This window comes from Aegilops tauschii, chromosome 2 (genome assembly GCF_002575655.3).
Source record: "Aegilops tauschii subsp. strangulata cultivar AL8/78 chromosome 2, Aet v6.0, whole genome shotgun sequence".
NCBI classification, from domain to species: Eukaryota; Viridiplantae; Streptophyta; class Magnoliopsida; order Poales; family Poaceae; genus Aegilops; species Aegilops tauschii.
In genome coordinates, this window is record NC_053036.3 from 530204578 (window position 1) to 530227695 (window position 23118).

General features: G+C 50.5%; 2 protein-coding genes across 2 annotated transcripts; one reads left to right on the forward strand and one right to left on the reverse strand.

Annotated features, from left to right (window-relative positions):
* The first annotated feature begins 4534 nt into the window (after positions 1-4534).
* On the forward strand, positions 4535-9482 carry LOC109782718 (uncharacterized). Its single transcript, XM_020341336.4, has one exon. It carries the CDS (start codon positions 4811-4813, stop codon positions 9089-9091), a length of 4281 nt encoding a protein of 1426 aa, XP_020196925.1. The 5' UTR covers positions 4535-4810; the 3' UTR covers positions 9092-9482.
* Positions 9483-14024: 4542 nt separating this feature from the next.
* Positions 14025-16434, reverse strand: LOC109782717 (nudix hydrolase 8). The gene is made up of 9 exons (XM_020341335.4): positions 16115-16434; positions 15733-16010; positions 15517-15582; positions 15253-15390; positions 15074-15151; positions 14931-14981; positions 14814-14848; positions 14610-14718; positions 14025-14493 (listed from the first exon to the last, which is right to left on the reverse strand). The coding sequence occupies exons 1-9, from the start codon at positions 16233-16235 to the stop codon at positions 14287-14289; spliced, it is 1083 nt and encodes a 360-aa protein (XP_020196924.1). The 5' UTR covers positions 16236-16434; the 3' UTR covers positions 14025-14286.
* Positions 16435-23118: the final 6684 nt, after the last annotated feature.

The window sequence follows — 23118 nt, forward strand, 5'->3', positions numbered from 1 at the left end:
CCCGAGCGGGCGCACGCCCAGGGGCGGGCGAACCCGGCCGGCGGCGAGCGGGCGCAAGGGCAGCGGTGGCTGGAGCGATGATAGGGGAAGGCGGCACCGGCGCGGGGCGCGCGAGGGGATGCTGTGGGAGGCGGGAGCGGCGGCAGCAAGGATGGTCGAGCGGCGGTAGGGGCGTAGTGGGCGCGCGGGTCGCGGACAAGGCGGGGAGCACGCGAGCGAGCGCGGGCCGGCCACGACAGGCGGGCGTGGGGCGAGGGGCGGGGTGCGGCCACTAGCGGCAGGAGCGCGGGTCGGCGCGGTTCGGTTCTCCCGATCCCGATCTGGATCGGGGAGGGGAGAGAGTCGTTGGGGAGTGGGGGAGCGAGGTGGGTCGTGGGTTAGGGTTTCGGGTGTGGGGGATAAGGGAGTGGGGGGCGACCGGTTGGGCCTGGCCTGGCTAGCAGCTGGGCCGACTGGCCCAGTGGGGGGAGGGTTCTCTTTTTCATTTTTTTGTTAGTTTTGGTTTTCCCTTTTGTTTATTTTTATTTTCTATTTATTTGTTTTCTTTTAGTCTTTAATGTATTTTTGTTTAACTGAAATACAAAACAAACTTCTAAATTAGTATTATCTTTAAACCCACTGCCACAAAAAGTTTGACCCCTAATTAAGATGTTTTAATATTTTATAATTTATAAAAGGCATTTAATTAATGTTTTAGCTGTTGTTTAATTACCTGAGTGCATTTAACTATCTTATAAAAATGTGGTTTCTCCACCAATATTACTTATGAATTATTTGTCACATTTAGAACATTTTAGTTTTGTCTTTTGAAAACTTTAACTGTTTGACTTGATTTTAAATTTGAAATTTGAACGGGATTTGAATCATCGCAAGATTAACAACAGTAATCGTGGTGACATGGCATCATTAGCGGAGGGTTACTGTAGCTTGAATATTCGGGCGTCACACTTTCAGTATTAAATCATCATACAATGTATGAATCTTGTTCTCCTCATCAACTAATAACTCAAGTGTCTTGGCTTCTCTGCTGACCCTCACCATAGCAGCTATAGCATCTGCATTGTCCACACATACTAGGCCATCCCCTATGTCTTTCCCTAGCAAAATCCAATACACTGATTTGAGGATCTGTGGGGTGATAGTCCATCCTTGTCAGCCACAAACCTAGGGACGCCCCCGAGCTTGTGGCGCCCCTGGCGGGCCTTCGGGGCCCATCTTCTCCTATATATGATGCCATTTGCCCAAGAAAAAAATTAGAAGCAAGGTTTCGGGACGAAGCGCCGCCGTCTCGAGGCGGAACCTGGGTAGGAGCACTTTTGCTCTCTGGCGGAGAGATTCTACTAGGGAAACTTCCCTTCGGGAGGGGGAAATCGAAGCCATCGTCATCACTAACGATCCTCTCATCATGGGAGGGCCAATTTTCATCAACATCTTCACCAGCATCATTTCACCTAAAACCCTAGTTCATCTCTTGTATTCAATCTTAGTCTCAAAACATCAGATTGGTACATGTGGGTTGCTAGTAGTGTTCATTACATCTCGTAGTTGATGCTTGTCGGTTTATTTGGTGGAAAATCATATGTTCAGATCCTTGATGTTATTCAATACCCCTCCGATCTTGAGAATGAATATGATTTGTGAGTAGTTACGTTTGTTCTTGAGGACATGGGAGAAGTCTTGTCATAAGTAATCATGTGAATTTGGCATTCATTCGATATTTTGATGATATGTATGTTGTTGTTTCCCTTAGTGGTGTTATGTGAACGTCGACTACATGACACTTCACCATCTTTGGGCATAAGGGAAGGCATTGTGGAGTAGTTATTAAATGATGGGTTGCTAGAGTGACAAAAGCTTAAACCCTAGTTTATGCTCTATTCCGTAAGGGGCTGATTTGGATCCATATTTTCCATGCTATGTTTAGATTTATCTTAATTCTTCTTTCATAGTTGCAGATGCTTGCGAGAGGGGGTAATCATAAGTGGGAGGCTTGTTCAAGTAAGAACATCGCCCAAGCACCGGTCCACCCACATATCAAATTATCAAAGTAACGAACGCGAATCAAACAAACATGATGAAAGTGACTAGATGAAATTCCCATGTGTTCTCAAGAACGCTTTGCTTATTATAAGAAACCGTTCCGGTCTGGCCTTCGCTACAAAAAGGATTGAGCTACCTTGCTGCACCTCTGTTACCATTACTACTGTTTGCTCGTTACAAATTACCTTGCTATCAAACTATCTGTTACCGACAATTTCAGTGCCTGCAGATAATACCTTGCTGAAAACCACTTGGCATTTCCTTCTGCTCCTTGTTGGGTTCGACACTCTTACTTACCGAAAGGACTACAATTGATCCCCTATACTTGTGGGTCATCAACTACTCATGAACTACACAATCCAATTAAAGACATGAAGTGCAAATATTCATAACTGACAATATGCACATCATATTCAGTCTAATATTCAAACTAAAGTATGCACTGAATATCACCTAAAAGACCACCCTTTCATCACATAGCAATAGTAAAATTTCATACTTTCAGCATATTACAGTGGGAATAAAACTACAATCCATTCACCAACATACATAATGATCCCAGCATTACCTCTGAAACTTATATATGCAGTCCCCAACAATGACATCTCTAAAACTCCCCCTCCCCATAATCTCTAAAACTTTCCCAACATAATCACATCAACACATGGCATCTTATTCCCCTCGATTTGATGCCTTCTAAATATCATGTTGTTCCCCTCCATCATCACATCTAAGAATCCCCTCCCATTGCCCTGGACTGACTGCGCCTTTACACCCCAAATCCCCAAATCGGCATCATAGAAACCCTAGCCTAACTCATGCAAACAAGTTCCTCCTTCCTACTACTAGGGATGTGCACAAGATACCCTAGCCTAACTCATTCAGTCAATCCAAAATTGTGCAGAATTGCTACATGATCATCACAACCTCAAAACCTAACCGGAAGGGGGGGGACAGGGGAAACAGAGGAGCGGGCCAGACCAGATGCTTACCATATTCAGGAGGGAACTCGTCGGGTTCCCTAAGCCGCGGCTCCATGGCGCCCTCTGTTGCCGTCGATCAGGTCCACGATGGCGTCGCCCTGGTTCGCCTTGGCAACATCGAGGAGGAGGACAGAAAGAAAGGAAGGTTTTGGAAGGGGTTTGCATCGGGGGCGTCGACGGGGGGTTATCTACAAAGCTACCGTACGAACAGCTCTCGACGGGTGACCTAAAATGCCACAAACACAAAGGGGGATTCTGCAAAAGCAACATCGAGGAGGAGGACAGAAAGAAATGAAGGTTTTGGAAGGGGTTTGCATCGGGGCGTCGACGGGGGGTTATCTACAAAGCTACCGTACGAACAACGCTCAAGGGGTGACCTAAAATGCCCAAACACAAAGGGGGTTTCTGCAAAAGCGCACTTCGGGCCCGACACTGTGCACCTGGCGCGCCACGTGGTCAGTTAGAACTGGTTTATATGAAATTGTTACAACAGTATAGTTGGAGGGGCACTTTTGTGGGGTTTTTTAGTTCTTGTATCAATCTGTTCCCACCACCACAAGTTTGTGTACCAATAGTTGTATTATTATTTTTGTGGGGAAAATGGAGATTTCATTAACTCAAGAAGACTTCTCGGCCTCAGATATGTTTATAATGCAGTCTAAACCCGATCGCAACCAGACAACCGTGCGCGGGGTACTACGTCCATATGCGGCGAGCGCGTGATTATCCTGTGACCTATTAATAAGAGAAAAGGAAATCTCTCTTGAATCAGCAGCCGCTATTATATGTATCTCCTCTACTAGCGCTCGGACCTCTACTTGTGCTTGGACTTGTGAGCCATTCACTGACCGCGCCAATAGCATCGAGACCTGCTGCACCCGTTGACTGGACAAAGCTCCGGTCAGTATTAAGCTTTGCCAATAGTGGCATTAACTCAAGAAAAAAATACCACCGCATGCAAAGATTGCCCACTTTCCTTCTCTTTCATCTATGACTTTAAAAAATTGAATTTTCAAAGTTTCAGAATATATTAAACTTTCAAAAAGTACAATCTCTCAGTAATTCAACTTCTATAAATTTTATAACTTTTGGGAACATCAAATTTCTAGCAATTTCAAACTTGCAGAAGTTATGAGTTTTCGAATTTTCATATTTTAGAAATTGAGGATCTGCTTTCAAAAACTAAAAGCATATTTTAAGAAAGTCGCCTCTTAGAACTTGGAGATTTTTGAATAATCTAAATTTTCAGACGGGATATGAGGGATGGATAAGAACAAGGAAACGCCCCTAAAGAAAAGAATAAGGAATGAATAAATTTCCCCTTTAAAAAAGAGTGGATGGGAGGTATTCACGGAGAGAGAAAAGGAGGGGATGGTGGTGCACGCACTGATCAGGCGAGAGAAAAGCTGAGAGAGGATGGAGAAACCACATGCGCGAGTGGGGCGCTACCACCGTCCCGACTGCAGCATGCCTCCTCAGGCCCCAAGGATCAAATTCGCCTGACCACTGATCATCATGACAATGCGAATTTCTTCATCCACTCACAGGATTTGCCGCATCTGGTACCTCGGCCACCTTGCCATGTTGAGGCAGTAGCCGGTAGGTGCAACCAGCCAATGTGAACGACAGTGCACAGACGCCCTTCAGCCCTTGACAGCAGCGTTCGCCAAATCAAGTCGCAAGAAGATCGTCGCCACTCGCCACCACCCACCTCATCTAGCCTCCCCCGGTGAGACCAGTTAAACTAAACCACCAGCCGGGCACCTAGCCGTCGGAAGGAGAGAGCCATGTCAGAGCTTGCGGCGGGCGCCGTGAGCTCACTGCTGTCCGTCATCCGCAGCGAGGCCCTGCTACTGGGTGGCGTCCGAGATGACGTGCAGTTTATCAAGGAGGAGATGGAGAGCATGAAGAGCTTCCTGGCGCACCTGGCCAGGTGGGCACCCCCCGGCGGCGAGCATGACGAGCAGGTGCGCACCTGGATGAACCAGGTGCGGCTGCTTGCCCAGGACTGCAACAACTGCATCGACCTCTACCTCTACCGGGGGAACCCGGATGTCCACCGCGCCAGAGGCGGACTCCGGCGCTACCTCTGGTGGGCAACCTGGTTCCTGCACAAGTTGGTTGCGCAGCACCGTGCTGCCGAGCAGCTGCGCCGGCTCAAGGAGCGGGCACGTGACGTCGGTGAGCGGCGGTTGAGGTATGGTGTGGAGGTCCCCGCGAAGTCAGGGGAGGGGCAATCGTCTCGGACGGCAGCAGCGACGACAAAGCAGACTGCTACACAAGGTAGCTATGCTGCTGGGGACGGCGACGAGGACGAAGATGGTGACTATCAACTCGTGGGGGCAATGGCGACCAACGGTCATTCTGGTCGAAGAGCCTTCATTGAGCCTCGCACTTTGGACGACTACGCGAAGGCAAAGCTATGGGAGTGGATACATGGAATCCCTTTAGGCGCCGGCGAAACTTTGTCCATGGTGATTGTGGCACCGTACACACATCAGGACCTCCTCGCTCTTGTACAAGAAATGTGGGTTTTGCCGCCGCCGGACGTCGTCTACCATCGCATTCTCTTGGTTGACATCCCGGCCGTGCACCCGGATTTTGTGCGGCTACGCCCCAAGGAAGTTCTCTTCTACATTCTGCGTGAACTCAAGCATGCTAAATCCCACCAGCCCAAACCCCAGGAGCAACGCACAGAAGGCGAAGTGGAGGAGAAGAATCTTGACCCCTGGGAAGTTTACATAAGAAGATTGCAAATTTATAGTGAAAAGAAGAGGGCTATTGCGCTTCTTAAAATCAAGGAGAATATCAAAGAGATGAAGGTTTACGAAAAACTTGAGAAAATCAAAAGTGATATTCAAGGTCGAGTGCTGAGGGGCGACAGACTTTCAAAGGGCGACAAGCTGCAGGGGGAGTTTGACCAGCTGGACCTAGATGTACTCCTTGAGCTGATGCTCCACGCAGCTGTTGATGCGTCTCAACAAGGCCAAGGGAAGAAGAAAGACATGCATAGATTACCACCATGGGACAACAACAATATCATCGTCAAGAAGCTTAAGGAGCATATGGAAGTAGAGGAAAATGACAAGGTAGAAGAGGAAGAAGCAGTCAAGCACATGGGGGTGGAACAAGGAGAAGAAGACACAGCCAAGCATAGGGAAGAGGAAGGAGGAGAAGTAACATGCACGCATATGGAGGAGGGGGGAGAAGTAACCATACATACAGAGGAAGGGAAAGGAGAAGTAACCATACATAGGGAGGAGGGGGAGGAAGGAGGTGGTGGAGGAGAAACAACAAAGCATCTGGAGGAGGGGGAAGGAGAAGTAACCATACACAGGGAGAAAGAGGAAGGGGGAGGAGGACAAACATCTAAGCATATGGAGGGGAAAGGAGGAGGAATCGAAAGTCAGCAAACGCCATGGATTCACCTCGACGAGGCACAATATGCACAGATCTTGCGGAAGTTGTTCCCCAAGAGCAGCGGCAGCAAGCCCCTGCAGGCTCAAGACGGATCGTTGGGCAAACAAGCTACAAAGACCACAACAGCTATACTGGGTGAGGATCAAATCAAACAAATGATCCATGATGCAAAGGAAGACATCTTACGGGAGCTGCAGGAAGGCAAAAATGACAATAGTGAAGCGACAGCCGAACCTGGTGTTCCGGATCAAAGCCCAGAAACTATTTCTGAAAAAATCGGTCAGATGATGGACAAAATAAAACATGAATTCAAAGAGCAGCTCAAGATCAAAGGACTTGTGGATGAGATTAAACGTAACTTGAATTATGTTCCGGAGTGGAATAATTATGAAGGTCCTCTGTTTATCCTCAAAGTTGATGAGCTGATGGATGTTTCCACATGGGAGGATACCAGAAAGGCTTTGAGCCTGCTAAACTGCAGCGCCGATCTAATGATCGTCAACCCCACAAAGGACATCCAGCTGGCTAAAGAATATTGCTATCCACCGCGGGAACCTATAGACTATTCTCTTGAAGGCCTCTATCATGATACAGTGCTCGAGCTTACTAGCCAACAGAAGAATGAAGACAACTACAACCCCCAAATTTTTCGTGATATCTTGTACGAGTGTGAGCCACATGAATTCTGCATGAAGATCTTCACTCATGCTTTGTATGCAAACCCCAAGAGGAGCAATGAGGAGTTACTCAAGCTGCACAGCACCCTGCGGGCTTTGCCAACATCATTCCACAACATCGCTAAGGTGATGTTCAAGTTCTCTTACAATGATCTGCCGAAAGAATACAAGTCATGCTTGTTATACCTAGCTATCTTCCCTCCGGGATACAAGATTAGACGGTCAACCTTGATCACACGGTGGGTTGCAGAAGGGCTGACATCCAAGGAAGATTGGCCCAGTTCTGTGTGTCAGGCCAACCGATGTTTTGACGCACTTGTTGACCGGTGCCTTGTTTATCCTGCTGATATTGGTGCCACGGGAAATGTAAAGAGCTGCGTCGTAGGTGATCCAGTTCATGGATTCATTACCGCCATCGCCAGAAAACAACACATGGTGGAGACACGCCTGTCACATCACTTGGCTCGCCACTTCTCCATTTTCAATGAAATACAACTCCGCAGCTCTGATAAAATTGACAAATTCTTCCAGGGGATCTCTAAATCACCTCGAGTATCCCTGCTCAAGGTGCTAGATCTAGAAGGTTGTCCTTACCTTGTTGGGAAGAACCAGCGGTACCTCAAGGACATCTGCAGCAAGATGTTACTGCTCAAGTATCTCAGCCTCAGGAGAACATGTATTACCCAGCTACCTCGTGAAATCAACAACCTCCATGAGCTAGAGGTATTGGATATCCGAGAAACTAAGGTGCCTCCACATGCAACAACAAATATCCTGTTGTTGAAGCTGAAGCGTCTGCTTGCGGGTCACATTGACCAGAATACAAGCAATTTTGGCTCTAGTGGTCAGATTCCTCGTAGGATCGACAAAATGGTTAACATGGAGGTACTATCTAATGTCAAGGCCCAGCAGAGTCATGATTTAAAAGAAGTTGGAAAGCTATGGCAACTGAGGAAGCTAGGTGTGGTTATCGATGATAAGGATAGTCACCTCAGGAATTTTCTTCAGACGATCAGTGACCTACATGAGTGCCTCTGTTCTCTGTCAGTCACTACTATTCCGGCAGCCACACCACACGAGGGTACTCCTTCCAGTGCAGAGTTACCAGGTGGCATTGCCTCTCTCTTAGAAAACCATCCCAAGATTCTTGAGAGTCTAAGCATCAGGGGAGCCACACAGAAGGGGCGTCTTCTTCCATTATTCATAAAAGGTGATAAAAACAAACTTGCCAAGGTAACTCTGGGTAGCACCCTGCTGAGCCAAGATGATCTGGTAGACCTTGCCAAGCTGCCCAAGTTACAGTTTATCAGGCTCCAACACATTGCATGCACCGAGCCCATGCTCAACTTCAAGAAGGGTGAATTCAGTTGCCTCAAGTACCTTGTTGTTGAGGGCTCGGACTTGACTGATATCACTTTTGAGGATGGAGCAGCCCCTGAGATCGAGAAGATGGTTTTGTCTTTCACCACCACAGGTTCTATTTCTGGAATTGACCGGCTTCCAAAACTGAAAGAGCTTGAGTTGAACGACAGCTTCTGCGGCAGTTTGCTATCTTCATTTGACAAGGCCGCACACATAGCCAAGCTGACTCTCCGTGGTACATTGCTAGAGCAAGATGCTCTACAAATACTCGCCAAGAAACCAAGTATACGCACTCTGGTGCTCTTGGATAAGTCTTTTAGCGGAGGACAGAACGAGATTACATTAAAAAAAGATGAGTTTTTATGGCTCAACGTTCTTGTTGTTGACTGCTCAGCGATCACCAAGATCGTCTTCATCTGTGGTTCTGCTCCTAGGCTCGAGAAGATTGTCTGGTCATCTTTCACAACTCTCTCCGGCATTGACAAACTTCCTAGATTGAAGGAGCTCGAGTTAAACGGTGGCCAGGTTCCTGATGAGGTGAGAGAGGCCATTGAAAAACATAAAAACAAGCCTAGTCTTAAACTCAATGGCCCAGAAACCCAAGACTAAGCAAAAGGAGATGAACAAGAGGATGACGACGATGCTGCAACATTCTCTTTCTGCTGGAAGAAACAGGTTTGACACCGGAAGGGCCTCTACTTTGGTCCCATGTGTGGTTTGCGTGTGCTCGTGTAGTGTGGATTGCTGTTCTGCTTGTCTGTTAATTTTTCTTTGTGCTGGACATGAACTTAAAACTGAGTATGTCCATTTACTTGCTCTACATGAGTGCCTTGTGACTCTGATCGAGCATAAATGGTTGTATCTTTGCTTGGATTTAAATGTGTTTGGCTTTCCTCTGTATCGAACATCATATGCATTCGTGTACGGTCTCATGTAATAAGTGTGATGTTTGTGCACACATTTGACTTCTTATTAATGTAAACTTGTAAAGTGTGATATCAATATGCTATGATTTGGGTTGTGCAACTCAAAGATGAACTGGTGCGTGTCATGATACAGTTACCTGTAATGCAGGCATTGGTCGCTTCAAACCAGCTGAGTAGCCGCTGCACTAATGCCTGCCTAGGTACTCGACGCAGAACTTTATGCAGATTAAGCATGTGTTATCCACCATCTGTCTGCATCTTCCGATTGCCGGGCAAGCATTAGCACCCCAGGAAGAATGGAAATTGTTTTCAGCTTGTAGTCAGCCGGCTACTGCAATTCCAGAAAAAAAAACATCTTGTAAAACGATGTACAGCGGTGGAAAGGAGGAGCACCAGCACTTACCAATCCACTTGAGAAGTGCAAACGCATGGAGCAACCACGGTTCTTATTCATTTCCTCATGTAAGAAATCAAATGGAAGCATGTCGCCTGCAGGAACAGAAGCACCCATATCAGGCTGCTGCCCTTATCCCTCTTGAGATCAGCAGATCGGAAGGAGTTGGCGGAGGCGCAGTGCGCCCCCATCTTGCCTTGAATCCGTCCGCGAACGACGACGAGCAGAAAAACACGATCGACGTCACCGACGGCTTGTCCTTCCCCTTCTTCGTCGGTACTGGGCGATCTCGTCGATTCCGATCTAGGCCACGACGAAGGAGAGGCAGGACCAGCAATGGCGAAGGGAATCGGAGGGCACGGCGAGGGTGCAGCCGCGTCTGGCGGCAGCCGCCGAGCATGGAACAGGGAGAGAGAGGAGAGTGGGGGAATTTATTTCATTTTGCCCCTTGCTTACAAACATGGCTGTGTTTCTGCCGCTGGATCGAGGGCTCGAGGCTGAACGGCGACCAGCTTTTATTATTATTATTATTAGAAAAGGAGGAAGACCTCTCTTTTTTTTGCGGGTGGAGAAGAAAACCTCCGGCCTCTGCATCTGGATGATGCATGCAGCCACTTTATTAATTATTTTAAAAAAACTTACAAAGTCTGAAGCCACCGTCTAAACAACATCTATCGCTATTCCTATCCAGTTGATGAAGAGATGCTGATAGTCCGAGCCTAATACCAAACAGACCTCGCAGCCAAGCCTAACATCTAAAACTTGAGGTCCCAACCAAGCCACTTGCCGGGTATGGGACACACACCGGTTCGAAGCGCTCTCAGAGGCTGCCGCCGCCAACTGCCACCACTTCATCTTCAGAATTATACTGAAACATCAACCTTATCCGGTCTAGCTGTCGTCGACGCCACCATGACGCTAGACAACGCCACCGTCCTGCGCTCGTCCATCAACACACGCCTAGCAACGAGACCCCATTGCTCCATGTCGCTGAGACCCGCCGTTGTCGACGTGTCATATGCAACACCGCTCCTCCTTCGTGAACACCACCTGCTGCCACTGGTCCCATCCCCTCCACCTGTAGTTTCTCTGCACTCCCAACCGAGCCCCAGTGCCCCGGACGACACCTCCAGGAAGGTCATGACGCAAACAGCGCCTCTGCCGCCAGATCCGAAGAGGATTGAAGGTTCTCACCCGGTCATGGATCGGGGTGGGTAGATTGGGCCCTTAGCTGTGCCTTCATGAAGGATAAGCGGCGCCCATGGGCGCCGCCGCTGCCGGGCCGGCCAGACCGGCCAAGGTTTTCCCCGGACCCAAAGTACACCACCAGGGCTCACCATCATCGGAGCCTGCAGCCGCAAACCACTGGGACGACAAGAGAGGCAGCAGGAGAAAGAGGAACCTCCAGATCTGACGCAACGGAGCACCGCGCCACGGCCGGACTCCACCAACGGCCCGCCGCCCACGCGGTCGAGCACGCAGACGTCGCCAGCTGCCAGACGACGCGGCGTCAAGGTCGCCGCCCAAGGATCTGCACGCCACCGATGCGATACTCCGGCCCGCAGGCCGACGGGATCGATCCGGGCGCCGAGATCCCCAACGCCATCGTCCTTGGCGCCCGCGTGGGCTTTGTCGGCGGCCGTCTTCGGTGGCGGCGAGGGAGGGAAGGGGGGCGAGGGGAAGCGACACAGCAAAAGATCTGATCACCCTCGAGTCGACCAGCAACTAGCTAGTACTAGATGGGAATACGCGTTTTGCCAAGTACTAGGCCGAACCCCTCAGCAAAAGGCACAAATTTGACCTCGAGGCGAAACTATTTCACAAAGTGAAATGTTTTTGAAAATATTTCACCCAGTTGACCTTTAATGTGTAGCGCCTGACAGCTAGGCGATGCACTCTACTATGCAGCGCCTAACACTCAGGCGCCACACCTGTGCAGCGCGCAACAGGAGTGCAGCGCCTAGCTGTCAGGCTTTGCACAAAAGGGTCAGTGGTGTGAAATATTTTCAGAAACAGTTCAGTTTGTGAAATACTTTCGCTTTGAGGTTAAATTTGTCAATTTTGCCGAACCCCTCCCCCGCTCTGCATCTTCGTTGAAGGAATGCGCCCAAGCTGAACTTTCTCTAAGAGCATCTTCAACAGCCGCCGAACGCGCCGCGCGCTAAAACCTACTTTGCCGTGCGCCCATTGCCTGGTTTGGCGCGGCGGGCAGCGCTGGCTCCAGCGGCCGCGCTAAAATGCAGCACGAGAGCGCAGCTCCAGCAGCGCGCGTGACTCGCACAAACAACACATGCATTTCAAATAGAAGCAAAAATGATCAAACTATAACAAAATAAATCAACAATAAATAGTTCAAATTCGTTATTACAACCCAAACAAATAGTTTATCATTCAGTACAACAAATAGTGCAATAAACACAACAAATAGTTCATGAACAATACAATGTCGAACGCACAAATCATGCTCTTTGTCGTCTATGCCATGCCCACCACTCCTCAATGAGATCCTTCTGAAGATCATTGTGCGTTGCGGGACGCCGAATGGCATGATAGGAGGCAACAAAACGGGCCACCCTTTCAGCCCTCCGTCGCACTCGCACGGGATGTCCCAAGAGCTCATACTGTGAGTAGTTTAAATCTTGGCCACACTCATTCTCGATGATCATGTTGTGCATGATCACACAAGCGTGCATGATGTACCAAAGCATTTTTTGATCCCAAAATCTAGCCGGTCCTCTCACAATAGCAAATTAGGCTTGCAAAATCCCAAAAGCTCTCTCCACATCTTTTCTAGCCGCCGCCTGAGCACTGTAGAAATCAAGATTTTTCTTACCTTCCGGCTTTTCCAACAGCTTCACGAAGGTTTGCCACTTTGGATAGATGCCATCCGCTAGATAATAGCCATAGTTGTATGTACGGCCATTTGCTACAAACTGCACCGGTGGCAACTCATCATTTGCAATCTTACTCATCAGTGGTGACCAGTTGACAACTTGATGTCATTCAAAGATCCAGGCATTCCAAAGAATGCATGCCAAATCCAAGTCTCTTGATCAGCCACCGCTTCAAGGATTATAGTGGAACCCTTTTTTGCCCGTGGAATTGCCCATGCCATGCCTTTGGACAATTTTTCCAACTCCAATGCATGCAATCTATTGAACCAAGCATGCCAGGAAAGCCGCGAGCTTTGTTCATCGCCAATAGCCTTGCGGCGCCTTCAGCATTGGGAGATCTCAAATACTCCTCGCCAAACACTTGCACAATTCCGACTGCGAAGCGCTTGACACACATGATGGCTTGGCTCTCACCCATAGCCAAGTGATCATCAACTAGATCAGCCGGGATACCGTATGCCAACATACGCAAAGCGACTGTCACCTTCTGAAAGGTGCTATGCCCGAGCTCTCCGGCGGCATTCCTCCTTTGCTGAAAAAACCGGTCATGGCTCGCTAGTTTCTCTGCAATGCGCCTAAACAACTCGGTGCTCATCCTAAACCGGCGAAGAAAGTACGACTCCGGGTATGTGGAATTCTCCACAAAATAGTGCCTCATCAATCTGTTATGGGCATCGATCCTATCCCTCCAAATTTTCTGCCGACCCATAACCGAACCACCGTGCTTCGGTTTTTTATTGATATGCATAGCTAGGACCATTGCAAGATCCTCCTCCTCTTCCATATCAAATTCTTCTTTGGAAGAATCATACGACGAACTCATCTACAATGTTCAATACTATGCTAAAAACTAGAATCAACATGCACCAAATTCATGACGTTTGAGCAATACATACCTTGCAGGCGTTTTGTCGAACACCTTGCGGGCGCTGAGCGGCAGCGAGCGCTGTTCGTCGGAGACGGACGCGCGTGAGGGGCGACGGGACTAGAAGGGGGGCGGAGAAGCCGCTGTGGCGCGGGGATAGGCCGGGGAAGCACCGGAACGGTCGCTGGGTGGTGCGGGCAGCGGCGGCGGTGCGGCTGGATGGTGGGTTAGAAGTTGCGAGTGGGCGCGCGAGAGTCCAGCGCGCGAGAGCTGACGCAGCAAGTAAGCGGCGTGTGATCCCGTTTCGGCCCGCGCGCTGAACTAGATATGCCGCGCGCGCTGTTTTTGCGGGCCCGCTGGAGCCACTATACTGGTTGCGCGCGCTAAAACGGGCAATTTTACGGCACGACGCTAGTTTGGCGTGGCTGTTGGAGATGCTCTAACAGGCACAATACACTGAAACTGAAAGAAAATATTTCTTATACTATATCATTGCCACTTTCTTCTAGTACTAGATAATTGCCACCACCCATACCCATCAAGCCGGTCCACTGAAGAATAGGAGTAGTACATATTGCTACACGACAGAGCTAATCCGTCCCACCCATGTCTAATTACAGTCTTCTACACATATATACAGAGGCTTGCCTTGATGCTAGTAGAACTTTGTACCGCGGAATTCCTAAACGGTAGAGGTCCCAGAGCAAAAAGAATCCGGCGACCCGTCAGGCGGCGTCGCAGTTGACGTCCTCGGGCTCGCCCACGTTGTAGTAGAGGGTGGACTGCCTGCCGTCGAACTTGGAGACGACGTTGTGCGCCGTGAGGCCGCAGTAGCACTTCCTCAGCCGCTGGATGCAGATGTCCATGATCTTCTGGAACATGTGGTCCTCCTGGATGAAGGGCTGCTTCACGAACTCCTCCAGCGGCATCCACTGCACCAATTAAAGGCACGATATATATAGACGCTTCAGTAAAGCAAAGATACTCCGGACCAAAGATTGTATCGATGAACTTCTTTTCAGGTGTAGTTTTGAAGATGGTGGTGTACCTTTGCTGCCTGAATCTCTGTTTCGTCGATCTTGATCGCGCTCGACAGAGGCCTCAGCATGCAGATGAAGAACAGGTCCGACTTCTGAAACGCCACGTTGTGCGCGTGCCTGTCATTGTTTTACGGTTTCAGTGGTGAGTGAGACAACATTCAGGGTATCATAACAGTTTCAGAGTTACTGCGGTCAGGTGGATGAGTGTTTACCTGAAGGCGACCACATCCACGAATTCAGTGTCAACCTGCACCGATCACCAGAAGAACAACACATTCAGAACCAATCCTCGCGAAAAAGTATATCCAAGTGCTCGGTTTCTTTCTTACCCCTGTTTCTTCCTGGACCTCCCTGATGGCTCCCGTATATATTTCTTCTGACTGCAAGAGGAAGAAGAACAATTGCTTCAGTAACAGCGACATACCATGAATTACCGCCGTTGTATCGCCAACGATCTTCAGTGCGTCCTTACCTCCTGAATAAACCCCGTGGGGAGTTTCCAGACGCCATCCAACGCCCAGCCCCGATACTTCTCTTGCACCACTAGGACCTGTCAGGTTGTTCAGGGAGATGCCATTAGACACACGAACTTCCTCAGTTATTATCCCTTCTGACCGAAACCATTACTAGCACTGCGCGCGCGAGACCTACCTCCATTTGATCGTTGATCACGAAGCCCCCGACGCCGACCTGATGAGAAGCGTTCGCTGGGAGCAGAGACGGCTCGTCGGGGATCCAGTACGTCAGCATCAAGTAGGCCTCCTCCGCGTGGTGGTACTTGAATCCTTCCTGCACAAAGATTTAGGGAAATAGCATCAGTTCAGTGAAGTACGGATATTTTATCACCAGGTTCAGACAACTGATTTCAGTGGCTAGTAAAGAGGAAGAGCAATACAACTACAGAAGTATTCTTACCTTGACTGCTATGGGAACAAACTCAGATCGGTCCACTGGCAATTTCAGCCACACCCCTTTCTTTCCCTGCAGCAAGAATCACGGCGCATGTAAATAACAGAACCAAGTGACAGTGAGTTGCTGATGCATTTCAGTATCGCAGTGAACAGTTCATAAATTACTGAACTGGAGTATTTCAAACCCCCATTTTTTGTCCCTCTCGATGTGTGCACGTACCACGGACTGCCAGTAGGAGAGGGACGCCGCGAGCGACCGGGCGAAGGCGGCCTCGTCGGACGGCAGCCTGTCGGCGTCGACGACGACCCCGCCGTACTCGTCCTCGGAGGCCTCCAGCACGAAGTTGTTCTCCAGGGTGGTCCACCAATGGTGGCCGGTGGAGTCGGGCAAGTTGACGCCCATCCACTCGGGCTCGCTCCGGAACAGCTTCCTCCGCGCCGCCGACCTCACCCCGCTCAGCATCCGGCCGATGGAGTAGGACGCGCTCACCCCGTGCTCTGCACAGCAGCAACACAGCGAGTGAGCTCACGCGATTCAGGCATAAAACTACGCACATAGGCGGTGACTGGCTGACGGAGTGACAGATAGGAGCCGGCCGTACCTCTGGATGAGCTGGAGCAGTTGAAGAACCTCATGGTGTTTCCGGCGCTGCCGCGGCGGCGCCCGCCCGCCGTCGAGCAGAGGGCGGCGGCGGCCGTGTCGACCAAGCTGCAGCTCTCCATCGCTGGCAAGTGGTGGCTCGACCAATCCCTTCCCTCCGGACTGAGATCAAAGACAAAGCGCCACCCAAGTTGCAGTGCTATCACGAGCGATGCTACCGTTGCGCGTGTGAGTATGAACTGATACGGCGTGCGTGCCTTGCGATGTCCGAGGGCGAATGGCTGAGCTCCACAGAGCGGCCGAGGAGCTTATAAAAATATCGGCCCAGGGGGGTCCACGTCACTGTCACGGGGATAAGGGGCCACGCCGATGGCATGGGGATATTCGCGCGCCGGCTCAGAGTTACCGCCCTGCGGCACAAGGCAGATAGATGGCCTCACTCTAATCCGATTGTTATCATTAGGAGTAGTTCCTTCGCAGTTACAACTACGGAAGAGAACAAAAGCACGGTGTACTAAACTAACTTGACGACAGTGTGCAGGAGAAAAGACATGGAGAAGCAGAACCCAGAGTGCCAGACGCATGTGGGTGCTGAAAATGCTGTCTGGCCGGTGGTGGACGGGTGGGTGTGACGAGGACCCGCAATGCGGGACGCATCAACTAACATAAGCAATGCCGTGATCACTGGCTAATCGCTCGTCACGCCTGTGGTGTCAGCTTTATTGATTGATTTATTTTAGTGGTCGCAATTAGTTAGGTCTCCGTGGGACGCGCGCCCCGTTCCTGTCTGCCTCTGTCTGTGCCGCGTGACTGGGCTCCGCGTCGGAGGGATTGAACTCGAGCTGAACGAACTAGTGCAAATTTCCTCATCCAGATATCCTCATCATGATTGTCTCGGTCATGATGGTGTCCTCCTTGGCTCGCAACTCGTCAGAGACAACTGATTTTTTAGATATTTTATTTTCTTCAAGCAACAGTCTGAAGAAAAGCAGCAGAAGATTTTTCTCCCTTCGTAGCGATATAGAGTGCAACCGGTTTGGCTGGTTCGCGCGTTCCGCACGTGACGGATAGCGCCGTGGCCGTGTGTTCGGGCGGGGAACTCGTTGGGTTTGGATTGGGCGGATTACGTGGAGACAGGTGGTGCCGCGCGGCCTGCGGGGCACACGAAAGGTACGGAAACTCTGGACGGGTCTAGAAGGCGACGCCGGCGCCGTGAACGCGCGCTCGCCAACGCGGCAACACGTGGGAACGGCCCGGGCTGCTCCGGGAACGGAGGAGCAGGCCGCCGCCTTAGACGCGTCGCCCGCGCGCGTCTCCGGCGGCCATGCGCGCGACGTGCCGAGCGCTGCTGGACCGTCGGGTCCGGGTCGGCTCAGTCTACTAGTGGGCGCTGTGTGCGTTGCGGGCTCCGAGTTCCCATGCATGCATGAGCCGAGGTGGCTGCGCTGCGAGCCACAGACCTCGGTGGTGTTCTGTTTCAGCCCGTCGTTGCTGCATGCCGCCTGCAGGGGCCACCGTGTTCTTATGGATCACGAGCATGCTTTTTTGCTTTTTTTCTTTTCTTTTACGGTTTCTACTTTCCTGTTTTGTTAATGCCACAATGCCATGCTCCCTGCCTCCCTCCATTCCGTTCTGTTTACTATCTGGACGGTTGTATGGATATTACTTTATCTATAAAGCGGGGTAAAAGACTAATTCAAGGAGATGAATAGAGCGGGGACTTCTTCTGCCCCTCAGGTTAAAACGATGAACATGATATACGTTACCCATATCCCTAAGAGGGAGCACAAACGCGCACTCAGGGACGTCTACACGATAGAGCCAGTCGCCCCAAAATTCAACCCATGGTCGTCCTGTCCGATCATCTTCGATCGCAGGGACCATCCAACCAGTATCCGTCATGGCGGTTCAGCCGCATTGGTCCTCGACCCAATCATTGATGGATTCCACCTTACGCGCGTCCTCATGGACGGTGGCAGCAGCCTCAACCTGCTCTATCAGGACACAGTCCGCAAAATGGGCATCGATCCATCAAGGATCAAGCCCACAAAACTACCTTTAAAGGAGTAATACCAGGCGTAGAGGCCCGCTGCACGGGTTCAATCACATTGGAAGTTGTCTTCGGATCCCCGGACAACTTCCGAAGTGAAGACTTGATCTTCGACATCATCCCCTCCCTCAGTGGCTATCACGCACTGCTCGGACGAACTGCATTCGCTCGATTCAATGCGGTGCCACACTATGCTTATCTCAAACCTAAGATGCCCGGACCACGCGGTGTCATAACAGTCAATGGAAACATGGAGCGCTCCCTCCGTACTGAGGAGCACACCGCGGCCCTGGCAGCAGAAGTACAGAGCAGCCTTATCAAGTAGAACCTTAATTCGGCGGCCAAGCTCCCGGACACTGTCAAACGAGTCCGGACTACTCTGCAGTAGGACAGTCCAGCTCGTCAGGAGCTCGACTAGCAATTCGGCCTCCGTCTCAGTCCCGACCAAATGGCGGCGTACGTACCGCGCGTACATAACTACACACTCAAAATACCATGGGCATAGACAGAGGCGTAACTTGATTGTGGTCCATCATACGGCTCCCACACATACTTTTCCTTTTCCTTTTTACTAATTTTTAGTCTTTTCTTTCACAGGCCCCTCCCAACGGCCTGATAATCAGTCCTTTGGAAGGATAGATATACCAAGGCAGCAAGCAGTACAGACGTGTGGGAGAATCTCTAGATGTCCTTCTTGACGATCATTCTACCTGTTTTCAGGACCCGCACGCAGCTCCCCCTTGGTCCTGGCATGTTAAATAGCCAGGTGGCTTATCGCTCTATTTGTAAAAATACGCTTGGACGTATTAATCAAACTATAATGGAAACAGTTTGCGGCCCAACTTACGTGGCATTAGCTTACTACTTGATTTTATTTTGCTATTCTTATCGATTGCACCCGTACACTTTGGTACGCTTTAATTCGCCAGGGGCTTCATTTATGCTCCATACTACGGCAACAAAGTCCGAACACTTTTTATAGTACAGTTCGGCACCCCGAATTATAGCATTATATGCATTGGCTCCGAATCATGTCTTTGGTCAATAGTTGGGTTGCCCGGCTCCTGTGCTTGCTATCTTACGTTCCGTCCTATCGGCTAGGGTAGTAAAGGGAGAACTACTGCGATTGTGTTTCTGGTTTATCCAAGCAAACACCTCAGTAGAGAAAGCCGAAAACTGACTTTCATGATATGGCAAGAGTTGGTCAGCTATTCGGAGGTTCAAAATCTTTTGCGATTTTTTTCGCATTACGCGATGAATCGGCCTCCATCCTGTCAGGTGGTTACAGCACCCTAGTTCAGATTAAATACTAACTAGGAGCTGCGTCTACATTTTTATTGTCAAACTCCTATGGCTAAGTGAGGGTGATAAAGCCACATAGTCCAATTGCCTGGTTCGTTGCGCTACACACCCCCTTCAAGGACCAAACTATTGGATCAAGAGTGTTTAGATTCCATCCTGAACACCCCCGTACTATCTACGTGGGGGTTGAAGCCGACGACTGGCCAACCCTCAAATTTAACAAAATGGCCGCACAGGAGGTAAAATTTTCAAACAACAAACATTATATTACATAATAGCTTTGTTTCATAATATAGGAAGGGATAACATGAATGACTTCATTCAAAGATAATGTCTTTTGAACACTGGCCCTCTACAATGCGGGATCCCTTGAGGACATCATCAAAATACCGCTCGGGCGTGCGGTGCTCCTTACCCGCGGGCGGTCCCTTGTTCGCGAGCTTCACAGCGTCCATCTTCACCCAATCCGTCTTGACACGGGCGAAGGCCATCCGCGCACCTTCGATGCAGACCGACCGCTTGATGGCATCAAGCCGAGGGCAGGCATTGACCAGCCGCTTCACGAGCCCGAAGTAGCTGCCGGGTATGGCTTTGGCAGGCCACAAACGGATTATCAAATCCTTCATGGCCAGTTCAGCCACCCTATGCAGTTCGGTCAGCTGTTTCAGCTGATCGCTAAAGGGCACCGGATGCTCTGGCGCAAGGTATTGCGACCAGAACAGCTTCTCCTTTGAGCTCCCCTCTTCGGCTTGGAAGAATTCCGCAGCGTCGACAACACTACGCGGCAGATCCGCAAACGCCCCTAGAGAACTCCAAATCCGGGTCAGTAAGAGGAACCTTTTCTTCACATACTTGCTCTGCATAATAAAGGCCTTACCCGCCGTGATTTTTCTGGCCTCCTGGATTTCCTGGAGGGTGCCCTGGGCTTCAACCCGGGCATCGTGTGCGCTTTGGTGGGCCTTGGCAAGTTCGGACTCTTGATCCGCAATATTGCGCTCCAAGGACTCGCATTTCTTTACGGCGTCCTGGAGCTCCTGCTGGACCACACCAACCCTGGCCTCGTGTTTCTCGCGAGCGGCTTGTTCCTTTGCCGCTCTCTCCTGGGCTTCGGCCATCGCCTTCTTGAGGGTCTCCACCTCGGCCGCCGCTCCTATAAAATATCATGGCACTATGGTCAACACACATCATTCATCCTTTCTGAATCTACACAAGGTCATTGCATACCTTGGTGGTCCTCCAGCTGCCTTTTTACATGGCCGAGCTCTTCCTCGGTCCGCTCCAGACTCCGCTTCAGTCCGGAGACCTCAGCAACATGAGAGGTCACAGCCAGCAAAGACGCCTGCTTATCCACATAGACACATATGGTTAGTCTCCTGCGAAACTTATTTGGTCCTCTGTCTGGATTTTCTTTTCGAACACCGGACAGTGTCTCAGGGGCTACTGTCTATACTATGACATTCCTTTTGCATAAATTGCGTTTCATACCTCAAAGCCTGTTAGAAGGCTTGTGCAGGCTTCGGCCAGTCCACTCTTCGCGGACTGAATCCTCTCAATCACCGTACCCATAAGGATACGGTGTTCCTCGACAATGGAAGCACTTCGCAGCGCTTCCAGTAGAGTGTCCGGTGCCTCTGTATGGACAGAGGTGACCGGTGGATTCGGTGCACCTCCTTCTTTCGAAGAAGGCTGCTTGCCTGATTCCGGAGCCGTATAGGTCTCCGGAATTGTATTCGGCTGGGGGCCGAATTGGATCCCATCACCAGTCTCCATGGGGATTTGCTCCACCATGTGTCCGGCGACTGAGGTTTCACCCTCTGGCGCCACCCTGACGGCCTCCTGCGCCTCTCCCTGGCCGGGGGAGGTCCTTCGGGACAGCACCTCGGCGTCGCCTGTGGCCTTGGGAGAGGAGGCCACTGGCAGTGACCCGCTGTCCATTACCTTCGGATCCAGCGAACCCCCCGAAGATGAGGATCGCTGGGAGCTGTCATGGGCCGGACTGCAGCGCATGATTCAACATGTTAAAACTATGAAGTAAAGGAGCTGGATATGTGTGTGCGTCTTTGAGTACTTACGATTCGGCCAGGGGCTTATCCCTGGGGCGCCACTCGGAGCTGTTGTCGATGTCCCACGCGGAGTTGTCCGCAAGGGAAACCTTCCCCTTCTTGGACGCCTCTGCCTCCAGATGCGTGGAGGCCGCCCTTTTCATCCTTTCCCCCTCAGGGGGAGAGTTGCTTTATTCCTCCTCCTCCTCGTCCTCGGCGGCAGAGGAGTGGGTCTCGGCGTCTTCGGACGTCGCGTCCGAAGTGCCCTTAGGGCGGAGGCCACTTCTGGTCTCCTTGACCTTCTTATTGGCCTTCTTCTCCGACGCTTGGTAGGGCGCCGAAACCAGCATCTACGTCAGAAGTGGGATTGCTGGGTTTTCGGGTAGCGGAGCCGGACACTGAATCCGCTCCGCCTTCTTTTGTTGGAAATATGCCCTAGAGGCAATAATAAAAGGTTATTATTATATTTCTTTGTTCATGATAATTGTCTATTATTCATGCTATAATTGTATTGTCCGGAAATCGTAATACATGTGTGAATACATAGACCACAACGTGTCCCTAGTAAGCCTCTAGTTGACTAGCTCGTTGATCAACAGATAGTCATGGTTTCCTGACTATGGACATTTGATGTCATTGATAACGGGATCACATCATTAGGAGAATGATGTGATGGACAAGACCCAATCCTAAGCATAGCATAAAAGATCGTGTAGTTTCGTTTGCTAGAGCTTTCCCAATGTCAAGTATCTTTTCCTTAGACCATGAGATCGTGCAACTCCCGGATACCGTAGGAGTGCTTTGGGTGTGCCAAACATCACAACGTAACTGGGTGACTATAAACGTGCACTACGGGTATCTCCGAAAGTGTCTGTTGGGTTGGCACGGATCGAGACTGGGATTTGTCACTCCGTGTGACGGAGAGGTATCTCTGGGCCCACTCGGTAATGCATCATCATAATGAGCTCAATGTGACTAAGGCGTTAGTCACGGGATCATGCATTGCGGTACGAGTAAAGAGACTTGCCGGTAACGAGATTGAACAAGGTATTGGGATACCGACGATCGAATCTCGGGCAAGTAGCATACCGATTGACAAAGGGAATTGCATACGGATTGATTGAATCCTCGACACCGTGGTTCATCCGATGAGATCATCGTGGAACATGTGGGAGCCAACATGGGTATCCAGATCCCGCTGTTGGTTATTGACCGGAGAGGCGTCTCGGTCATGTTTGCATGTCTCCCGAACCCGTAGGGTCTACACACTTAAGGTCCGGTGACGCTAGGGTTGTAGAGATATATGTATGCGGAAACCCGAAAGTTGTTCGGAGTCCCGGATGAGATCCCGGACGTCACGAGAGGTTCCGGAATGGTCCGGAGGTGGAGAATTATATATAGGAAGTCAAGTTTCGGCCACCGGGAAAGTTTCGGGGGTTACCGGTATTGTACCGGGACCACCGGAAGGGTCCCGGGGGTCCACCGGGTGGGGCCACCTATCCCGGAGGGCCCCATGGGCTGAAAGTGGAAGGGAACCAGCCCCTAGTGGGCTGGGCGCCCCCCCCATGGGCCTCCCCCCATGCGCCTAGGGTTGGGAACCCTAGGGTGGGG

What these genes read in the sequence shown, in the direction of transcription:
- LOC109782718 (XM_020341336.4), top strand. Translation starts at nt 4,811, where the DNA reads ATGTCAGAGCTTGCGGCGGGCGCCGTGAGCTCACTGCTGTCCGTCATC.
- LOC109782717 (XM_020341335.4), bottom strand. Translation starts at nt 16,235, where the DNA reads ATGGAGAGCTGCAGCTTGGTCGACACGGCCGCCGCCGCCCTCTGCTCG. An exon ending in CTGCTCCAGCTCATCCAGAG is followed by an intron (nt 16,011 to 16,114) that starts GTACGGCCGGCT and finishes GCTGCTGTGCAG; the next exon opens with AGCACGGGGTGAGCGCGTCC. An exon ending in TTGTTCCCATAGCAGTCAAG is followed by an intron (nt 15,391 to 15,516) that starts GTAAGAATACTT and finishes ATCTTTGTGCAG; the next exon opens with GAAGGATTCAAGTACCACCA.